The following is a 10,662-nucleotide window of genomic DNA, read 5'->3' as shown; positions in this document are numbered from 1 at the left end:
TTGCAATTTTGTTCATACTAATACATACCAATCTGTTGTAATAAAAGCACAGATACCCTAAAAGTTATGTAAAACTAACGCACATAGGATATAAACTTTTAATTTTATAAGAACTAGTTTTTTGATTCAATACAGTCTTGAGTGTGATATGCGTTTTTTTGTTATATTGATTATGTTAGCTACATGACCATATATGATTAAATTTTTACATCGCGAAATTCAGTTTTTGATATTAAAATTAAAATACTCATTATATTTGGGATGTGGTAATATAAATAATGAGGAAGTGCCACTTAAACATCAATTAAATACACGTGGCCAATTTCATTGTGGACGAGGAAAGAAGTTTATAAACGATTCATACAATATTGTAGGTAACTATAACATTCATTGAAATGTCTGAAGGTAGATATAATTAGTGGTTTCCATCCAATGAAATTAATTAACTAGTATATTATTAAATCAAAAAATCATATTGGACCATTCCAAAAGGTTCTATAGATGTTTAATTAACCAACTTTTGTAGTTACATAATTAAAACGTTCGCGAACGCAGAGATGTACCGTCTAGGTATCCCAAATTAGGAAACTATGATCGAATCGACTTGACCTCGACAATCGTAAGGTGATGTAACAGACCAGCGTGAAATAAACTTTAATTTAATATTTATCTCTAAGTGATTGGGTTATCTCTAATTATTGTAACATAATAACATTAGCTTAAAACTATGAAAGAAACGTACCTAATAATCTAATGTTAACAATTACATTTTTTAAGATATTTAAGAAAGTTTTGAAATTTTCCTTCAAACTTGATGTATTATGATTTTCTTAGAAAATTGAGTTTCCTTTTGGGCAATATGCCAAGAAGAGGTTTTTGAGATGTTCTTGGCAATATTTCAAGAAGGTTTATAAGATGCGATTAAGTGGTTCTATGTGCTTTCGTAAATAATTTGCAACTAGGTTACATTATGTTACAATAGTACTGCGGTTGCATATAATATTTAATTTTTTTTTTTTATAACATAAGGTGGCAAACGAGCAAGCGGCCACCTGAAATCGCCAAAATGGCGAAGCGACCGCTGCCCATAGACATCCGCAATTGCAGATGCGTTGCCTACCCTTATCCGACGGAGGAGGAGACGCACATAAAGAGGATATTTCTCCTTCCTATGCATCTCCTCCACCGTCAAATCCACTTCCTCTTCCCAACCTCCCTTTATAAGAAAAGGGTGGTAAAGAGAAAGGGACCCAAATTAGGCCTCCGGCACCACACTCATCAGACGAAACACGGAATTGTTTCCATTTCACGCCTGTCTTCTGTGTGGTCGTGGTATTACACCGGGCGTGCCGGCCCATTCGTGCCAAGATGTTAACGCGGGCACTACCACTGTAAAATTTCCAGGCAAGGCGGGGAGGCGGATCCCGGTGAACCGGGCTCAGAATTAGCAGACTCAAGCGACACTCCGCTACTGCTTCGAACGATTTCCTCCGACACAGAAGCAAGCGCAACACCGCCTGTGTTGAGGAAACTTCAGCATCAGGTGAGTGTTCATTATACATTAACATTGTCATCCCTCCTTTTCTCTTTGAATTAGAGTGAGATAGATAGACACTTTATGTTTTTTAAAACAAAGGTTAAGTTGACGTTTGTTATAAGTTACATTTCAGCGTTTGCTGTACTATATCCCGTGAACCATTCAATTAATCAAATACGACAGGAAGATTGCGATTGTGCCTATTCTAATAACTGGGGCAATGTGGAGGATATATTAATCAGTTATCGTACATTTCTGAATTGATTTAACTATAAGAATGTTTTATTTAAATAACAGTTATTTAACGGTTTTGTTTAATGACGGTAACCGCAATTGTGACTAATTATAATTGCTGAAAGTTATCTTGTATTTTTGTTGTCAAAATATATGTATGTAAATTAAAATTGATTAATTTTTCCGTACCTATCAATCCTCTTTCTTAATTTTCATAATTCCCTCCTTCCTTGTTTCACAAAAAATGGCAGTACATCTGTTATACCTTTTGTTCTCTTTTAAAAAAGCAAAGTTTTTGGCTTCGGCCGTCAAACATGTTGAGTTTTTAAACCACTGTAATCATTAGTTTATTTTTGACCGACTTCCCAAAAGAAGGAACTCAATTCGTCTGTATGGTTTTTTTTGTTTCTAAAATATGCCTAATAACATTTGTCCACGCTGTTCAAGTGACCACTAAATGTATGCGTTTACTAAGACATTGTTTTCGATGAATCATTAATAGCTTCCCTATCAGTATTTTAACAACATTTGTAATCTATCAACTTACCTTTTGTGAAGCAGCATTATGACAAGTCCGTTGATAGTTTATCGTAACATCTAATATTATCACTTTATTATTATTGGGTGAATATTAAAGATTACCTAGTCATTTCCGCCGATGATTGGTTAAAAAAGTTCTTAATTTAATCGTTCTAAGTAATATCACATTGAACAAGTCTAATTGGAAACTGTAATTTAAATTTAATGATTCAAATATTGAAGTGAAACACCGTGTTTTATTTCTTTTATGTTTATTTCATTTTATGGACAAAAGTTAACGACAATGCTATTTTAACCTTAAAATATTAATATGCAGCCTAAATTAATCGACCTAAAACTATGCAGGTATGGTTTAAATGTTATTGTGATTGCATGGAATTAAGTTCCTTACATAAAAAAAAAACAAATAAAATTTTTAATTATTAAAATTTTACACCTTTGTCTTTTGCAATTATCACGACAATCTTATTCAAACTCTGTTGATGTTTTAACCTAATTAAAGTGATGAAAAATAATATTTACATAAGTACGCGGATGCAAATTTAAATTAGAATTATTTGCCTTACTTACATTAAATTCACATGCAATCTTTCCTATGATTTACAAAATAATTTTAGTAAAATTAAGACTGATCGTCCTCTTTTTCTTCGTCATCAATGGGAACTGTAGAAGAGAGTACCGCTTCTAATTCTAAAGGTCGTTCTTCAACTCCGGCGTTCGTAATACTTGTCGGTGTTGATGAAGTTTCTACTACTGTTGGTACTGTTGTCTTTTGTTCCTCCGTGATTTGCGTGACTGGTTTGCTAGTTGGAATTTCTTCAGGCTTGATAGTATATTCCCTACACACTCCTGACATATCCGTGTCGTATATGTTACAGGTAATGTTACTGCAGCCGTGTTTGTCACACTTCATAGTGGTGCAGGTCTGGTCGTTGCACCACACTGTGACGTTGTGTTTAGCTATCTCTATGTTGTTATCGTGTGTGAATATCGACGTTGTGGTTTCCACTTCGTTTTCAGTTGATGTGGAACTCCACCACGTAAATGGATACGTTATCCAGCCCCATAATGTAGAACCTATACCGCGACCCTCGCTTACATCTGTAAGTGAAAAAATGTTTTTCACGTATAGCTACAATTGTGGAGTGTAGGCTTTAGGATGTAGAAACCAACAAGAAAATAGATTTGATTAATTTTTGAAACGTAACTAGTATAAAATTGTTTGATATTGTAACTCAATAGATGTATACTTACATTCAGTCGGGCTGCTCAACGACGTGCCGATGGCGCACAAAACAAAAAAATGCACGAATTTGTTAGATATCAACATGACGACAGGTAACACGCGTCTCTTTTGAGGGAATAAATGTTTGCACAGTCCCACCTGAGCTTTATATACTTTGGAGCCCGGTATGTCCCTATCTCCTCCGAGATAAGCCCTTGGGAATGTTGACATAATGAGCCACGACCCAACATACCGCCCAAACTTTTAATTATACCGAAATGACGTTTAACGCATTTGAACAAAAGACAAATAAGATAACTGTATTAAAGAGTTTCTTCTCCATCATTCTTTCAAGGAATAATTCTATGAAAAGGTTACATTTTACATTGTTTGACCGATAAGCGATCCTGTGGAATGCATTTGTCCTGTTTATTGAAATGTGACTAAGATCCAGAGAAATATAGCATAAAGTACCCTTTAATAAATACAGATAAATTATGAATGAGATAAATTTATTAAAAATAAATTATAAAACGTTTCAAATGGCATAACTGATTTTAATAAATAAAAACGACACAAACCCAATCACATCACGTTTTAAAACATTTAAAAATTTAATATGTTTAAGTAGCCCGTAGGTTGTATAAAACAATTCGTAGTGTCGTCTTCTCTTGATATTATGTTAACTTCACAAACAACACAAAAATGTAAAACATCTGGACAACTGAGGAAGCGGCATAATGTGTCGTGGTTTATACAGCGTGTTAATATCTTTAGCTTCTTGTCAGGCATAGGTTCTCCGTACATCTGTTGAAAATACAACTGAAAAAGTTTCCTGATGTCGACAAGATTTGTATGCCTCTTCATTGGGTTAAACGTATGCGATGGTATAGCCTCTTCTACAACCATGCCGGCAGCATCGAATTTTATTACCTTCGATTGTGGACCTCTGTTTCTTACCCAAGGATTCAAGTAAAAAGAATTCCGCTAAAATATTAAAAATACATTAATCATTCACATTATTAAGCGCTATACACTATCACAAAATTAACTGAACTTACTGTAGACGCGTGATATGTATTTGGATGCACAATAATTACTATAATAAATAATACTATTGAACAATTTAGATTTTTTAAAACCGTGTTCATCGCAAATGATGTTTGCGTTCCAACACGCAATAGTACGCGCTTTCTTATCAGGTGTGCGATGAGGTAAACGTAATAAGTCAGACTTTTACTGTTTTTCCATGAATCATTTATTTTAAAACAATGGTACATAAATAATAGTGTTACATCACTTTAGAATGTTTGATGTTTTTACAATGACCCGACGTATCCAACTCTTTTATAGAACATTTAGATTTGAAAAAGTTTTTCTTTGACGCCACCAAACTGATGCATTTGGAACCAATGCAAAGAGTTGCCTTCCCAAATACCTTGCCTAACATTTTGTCTTGTAGAATATCCACTATTTCTAATGCTAAATTAGAGGGTAAATCCATTACTGTTTCCATTATAGCCACACTGTCTGAAAGTATACATTTTTTTTTAAATTTAGTACGTACTTATTTCTGATGGTAAGTAAAACATATAGACGAATTGAGTACCTCCTTCTTTTGGGAAGTTGGTCAAAAAGGAAATTTAATTTAGAAAAAAAAAAACAGATATTTTTATATCAGATTGATAACTAACCTGTTTGGTTAGATCCATTGCAGTGACCTCTGTGATTAAATCTGTTTTCCGGGGAACAAATTCTATGTATACAGGCTTTATCAACACATTTCATGGAATGACATGTCTTTTGAGAGCAAAACGTCAATATTCCTCTAATATATTTTCCCATAAATGACATGAAAACGGGAGCTATAGTATCCACATCGTTCCAATCGACGTTTCCGAAAATTGCGTGTTCCAGAGCCATCGTATGATTGTTACGTATCGTCTCTTGGGAAATGTTCAACTTTACTTTATTGCTTTCTCTTTCTAAAATAATTTCAGTTATATTTTTAACTATACGGGTACCATTAGTGATTTTGGAATTATTTGGCCAGTATAAAAGTTCGGAATCAACGTTCAATGTTTTAACGTTATCCTTTGTTTCTTTTAAAGTACTCGCGAGTTTTTTCTTTTCTACCAAGTTTGTATTTGGCGTATCTTTTTCATCATGTTTTATCGTTTTATTATTTGCAGCTGAGCGTCTATTCCGTAATATTTTAGGCATCGCTGTAGAGATATTCGAAACTGTCTTTACAAAATCTACTTCTATACTGTTTTCAGTTTTATGGAAATCGTATGTTTTGTTTTCCATATGTATGAAAGGTGTATCTAATGCTTTACCGTGGATTGCGCTTGAATTAGTGTTTAACAAAGTTGCCGTGTCTGGTACACTTTGATTCAGTGCATTAGTTTCGTTAATACTTTGAGTGTTGTTGATGAAAGTAAGCAACTGAGGTAGAGAGTCGTGATCTTCAATTTCTTTATTGATGTAGCTACTATTATTGTTCATATTTATTTCTGGGACTACTTGCGGTTCAAATTTTATGTTGTGAAAAGTAATGATTTTTTTCTTGTGTTTCTTATTACCATTATTACTGAGCTTGGATTTCTTTTTCTTGTGAATAGTTATTTTGTGCATGGCTGTAGAATCATGCTTGTTAAGCCTTATTGGTTTTTTTAATCCGAAAATTTCTATCGGTATTGGAAAATTTAATTTTGATACAGGCGAATGAAATAGGAATCTAGTTTCCTTAGAATTTTTTTCATCATATTCTATTTCTTTGTCTTGACTACGATTCTTCTGTTTTAGAAGGCTTTCTAAAATTCTCGGTAGTTGAATGTCAACCTTTATACGTATATTCAGATCGTTATCAGCCGCTGCAGGTAATCGGTGTGAAAATGAGTTTTCGAACATGTTATCATTGTTAAATGCCATCGGTGGAAAAATAACTTTATTGTCAGCAAAATCTACGTGTTTCGATTGGTCAAAATTATCGTTAGCGGTTGTTTCGAACGGCATCAGACATTGCTTGCAATTACAATCGCACGGTATTTGATTATCTTTGCAGATGCACGGTGATTTCATAAGATCAGAATTCGTTCTTGGAGAAAGTAAAGGTAAATTTAGGTATTGCTTTTCCTCTGTGATAGATTTCTCTTTCTCATTGTGATTATTTTTATATGAGGTTTTGCCGTAAGCTTCCGGTCTATGAATATATTTTACGTCTGGATTAAAAGGGACAAAAAAGTCTAATTGATTGTTATCGTAAGATCTTTCCGTGAACGTAAACGGATTAGATAACGAATTAAAATAGTCTACGTATTTATTTGTAGGGAATGGTTTGATTTTTGAGAATCTTTCGTGACGCAACATTGGCACTTTGTTTTTACTTTTAAATTTCTCTTCGTAAATTTTCTTTTGTTTGTGCGCTTTGTCTAGATAATGCTGGTATTCAGATAACAAGTCTTCGATGTTCTCATCGCTATCACTTTCGCTTGGTGCCACGGGATACTGGAATGTTTAAGGAAATTACCTAATTTTACTGTTTTAAGTAATGCCTTGAAAAATCTTGGTTCTCTTAACCCACTATGATTAATTAAACAAAAGATGTGTTTGTAAATATGCTAATTTTTACGTACCATATTACTGTCAAAATCGTTGATTATCTCAGCTATATCATTAAAAAGAATTGCATCATTAAACGGAGAGAAATCTATCCGATTAATTTCGTAACCTGCTAAAGAACAGAGGTTAAATATTTTATCGTTTAAAAATAAACGTTTTGTTTACTTCAAAAGTATAAGATACTTACTGTCGCCAGCCTTTGTCACATTTGTAGAAATTAACAAGAAATATATTGTACAAAGTATTTTATAATTCAAACTCATGGTATCTACAGCTAAGCACCAAAGCAAGAGTGTATGTTTCCAAATGTTGCACTTTTAAGGACCAATCGGCATGTTTATGCATTTGCGAGTTGTTACTAAACAAGTCGATTTAAAGACCCATTGTTTTTCACGGTCAACTCGTTATGCAACCCGCCATTGCAAGAAATTATTCCTACATTTTTTTACCAGCTTCCTTTTTTTTTTTTTTTTGGTTTCTACCTAAATGTGACGAAATTTATTTCTGTAATACTAATGATGTCCCTAAATACTAATAGTTCGATCACAAACGTTAAAAAATATTAACTACCACTATATTCAGTATTTGAGATTTTTATCGACTATGTAACGATTTCACTTTCCGATTCGGAAAAAAAGAACACAACATTTATATCCTATGCAGTACATATCTCATATCCTCTAACAACTATAAATTATTACCCTACACCCATTTAACCTGAATTTCAAATTGACTTCGACCCTAACTGTGACGAGGAAATCTGGGTCTTTGAACTCTCGCTTGGCCACTAGTCCATTAAATATGTATGGTACAAGGCTTAATGGCACGTATGGACTAACAGTATTCCTATATCTGAAGTGCCAAGACACGTTCCGTGTATTAAGTGTGTATTTTTATGTCTGTACAGGAGTCGAATACGAGCAGCAATGCTGAAGCGGAGCGGCTCACGATGCACCGCTGCATCGTCACCAGTATTATTGAAAGCGAAACGGTCTACGTCGAGTGTCTATACGTCATGGAAAAGGTAGATAATCAAAAAGAGTAATATGTAAAGAATGTACTGAACAGGTCAGTGGCCACAAAAGTTGTCTCCGTCCAAGAAGAGTCCAATAGAAATTCCGATAAATTTTAATTCGACATTTCCACGAGTTTCAAAGAGGTTTTACAATTAAAATGTGGATTGAAGTAATAACTTCAATAAGGAATACCGTAATTAATATTTCTAATTCTTTAACATTTTTCCAGTATATGAATGCAATAAAAGCGACGCTATCGACTTCGCAACCTGTGATAACGGAAGAGGAGTTCAACACGATATTCTACAAGATATCCGAGCTGCATGAACTGCACAAGAACTTTCTAGAAGGACTCAAAGCGGCCGTGTCCAGTTGGGAGGAGCCGCTCTCTGTTGGCATACACTTCAAAAAGATGGTAAATATTATTTGCATGCAAGTAAAGTAAATATATAACAAATTTGGCTAAACTTGTAAGTCATACTGGACATTGCAGCGATTCCAGACTGCTTATTCGCTGTGAATGCACTGTTACTTTGCATACTTTGTAAACTTTGTATAATTTGAATTTTAAGAAAAAGGGCGTCTGTAACATTTTATCTACTTTTTACCAGCTACCTTCTAGTCAAAGTCCCGTCTAAATCGGTCCACCCGTTCCAGAGATAACGGTCCGGTCGCCATTTTGGCAGGGCGGAATTAAAAAAGTAACCTATAATATGCCCGTCTATGTCAGCTGATCGTCTAACTTCCAGAGAAAGTCCGGTCGAAATCGGTCCAGCCGGAACAAACCCGGCTTACGGACAGACAGACAAATTTTTTTCAATGCGATTTTCGTTATCAGCAACGCAAATACATCATCTTCCCGAAATCTGGAATTTTTCTTTTAATATTACAAACAGACACCCCAATTTTATTATATGTATAGATTTAATTCAAAAATCTACATTGAAGGCGAATACTTAACTCCGCGCGATAGTATTTCTCGTAATGTTTTGAAATATTTCTTTGCTAGGCGGAGAACATAAACGTGTACGGTGCGTTCCTGCACAACTACGGGCGCGCGACGGACGCGGTGCGGCGCCGCTGCGGCAGCTCGCCGCGCTTTGCGGACCTCACGCGACAGATCGCGTGCCGCGGACAGCCCATGTCGTTAGACGACCTGCTGCACAAACCCGTCGCCAGGGTGCAGAAGAACGCGCTCGTGCTGCATGTAACACACCATTATAACACTTATAGACAACTTCTTAATATGCTATATCTATACTGATATTATAAAGTGGAAATACTTGTATTTTTGTATGTAATGAAATAACTCGAAAACTACTAGGCTGATTAAAAAATCTATCACCATTAAGAAGCTGTCTCATCAGTGAGTAACATAAGCTTCAATTTCACGCGGAAGAAGTCGCGAGCAATAATTAATTATAACTCACGTGACAATTTTCGGTTGCATCTACCAGTCTTGAAAGTTGTTTATAGTATATAATTTATATATTATAAAATCTCATGAAAGTTTTAATAAGTTAATTCTTAATATGCATTTCAAAGAAACAGCGTTTAAATTGTTTTAATTGCCAAAAAAGTATAGATTTCAATCAAAATTTTTGATTTGTTGAAACTTGAATATTCAGGTTATTAAATAGTTGTCTGAAAATATTTACAGTCCCTATAATTTGTTTTTCGAATTCAGAACTATGACGTCATAATATGACATAGGTGCATGTATATTCTAATTAGAAACTTGTATCACTTGTTCGCGTGATACTAACGAAATGTTATGAGTCTCACTTTTTGGACATTTTGTCTTACTCGTCCTTTTTTGTTATGGCGATTTGATAAAAGATGTGACTTCGTATTTTCAGGATCTCATAAAATATACACCCGCTAGTCACCCGGATCACGCCATGTTGACGGACGCCTTGAATATGACGCAGCATTTCCTCGATGAATTCAACATTATACAGACAAAATCCCTGTTCCCCGTATGTATAAGATATTTATTCAAATTGATCCCATTTTTCGAAGTAAATAATTCATAGATCTCATTTGGTTTACAGAACGCGGACCGTGCTCAAAGACGACTCGTGAAGAACTCCTTTATTGTGGAGTTATCGGATGGACACAGAAAACTGAGGCATTTGTTCCTCTTTAATGACGTCATCGCTTGTGCCAAATACAAGGTAATTTTATTTTTATAATTAGTAATTATAACAGACCTACCGTACAATATGGGCAGTTATCACTATATTTACGCTATGCACACAGTGACCGCTCCTTTGGCAACTTTTAGAATAAAAGAATATATAAAAATGCTAATAAATGACCTTCTTTGCCCTAGACGTGCTGTTTTGTATGAAGAATTGTTGATTTTGACGATATAAATATTGAATTAATTGTTGTTATATGTGCAGGCGTCAGGTCGCGATAAGTTCACGTTCGAGTTGAAATGGTTCATCCCGCTGCCGGAGGTGGTGGTGGTGGAGGAGGAG

At 34.7% G+C, this 10,662-nt stretch overlaps 3 protein-coding genes across 3 annotated transcripts in view; 1 reads left to right on the top strand and 2 right to left on the bottom strand.

Moving 5' to 3' along the window:
- LOC106108430 (breakpoint cluster region protein-like) overlaps positions 1–10,662 on the top strand; it is an 18,008-nt gene that overhangs the window by 3,372 nt on the left and 3,974 nt on the right. Inside the window, exons 7-13 of the mRNA XM_013289595.1 lie at positions 1,379–1,543; positions 8,068–8,184; positions 8,406–8,591; positions 9,186–9,383; positions 10,036–10,155; positions 10,231–10,353; positions 10,585–10,662. Of these exons, the coding sequence (XP_013145049.1) occupies positions 1,379–1,543; positions 8,068–8,184; positions 8,406–8,591; positions 9,186–9,383; positions 10,036–10,155; positions 10,231–10,353; positions 10,585–10,662 (987 nt within the window). The remainder of the gene's footprint in view (positions 1–1,378; positions 1,544–8,067; positions 8,185–8,405; positions 8,592–9,185; positions 9,384–10,035; positions 10,156–10,230; positions 10,354–10,584) is intronic.
- Positions 2,564–3,658, bottom strand: LOC106108565. Its single transcript, XM_013289774.1, has 2 exons — positions 3,566–3,658; positions 2,564–3,412 (listed from the first exon to the last, which is right to left on the bottom strand). Exons 1-2 carry the CDS (start codon positions 3,639–3,641, stop codon positions 2,934–2,936), a joined length of 555 nt encoding a protein of 184 aa, XP_013145228.1. The 5' UTR covers positions 3,642–3,658; the 3' UTR covers positions 2,564–2,933.
- LOC106108564 lies at positions 4,827–7,531 on the bottom strand. The gene is made up of 4 exons (XM_013289772.1): positions 7,348–7,531; positions 7,175–7,272; positions 5,231–7,046; positions 4,827–5,066 (listed from the first exon to the last, which is right to left on the bottom strand). The coding sequence occupies exons 1-4, from the start codon at positions 7,421–7,423 to the stop codon at positions 4,828–4,830; spliced, it is 2,229 nt and encodes a 742-aa protein (XP_013145226.1). The 5' UTR covers positions 7,424–7,531; the 3' UTR covers position 4,827.

Source organism: Papilio polytes, unplaced genomic scaffold (assembly GCF_000836215.1).
Source record: "Papilio polytes unplaced genomic scaffold, Ppol_1.0 DF821511.1, whole genome shotgun sequence".
NCBI classification, from domain to species: Eukaryota; Metazoa; Arthropoda; class Insecta; order Lepidoptera; family Papilionidae; genus Papilio; species Papilio polytes.
Note: the sequence above shows the minus strand (reverse complement) of the source record. Positions and strands in the feature narration are given on the sequence as shown.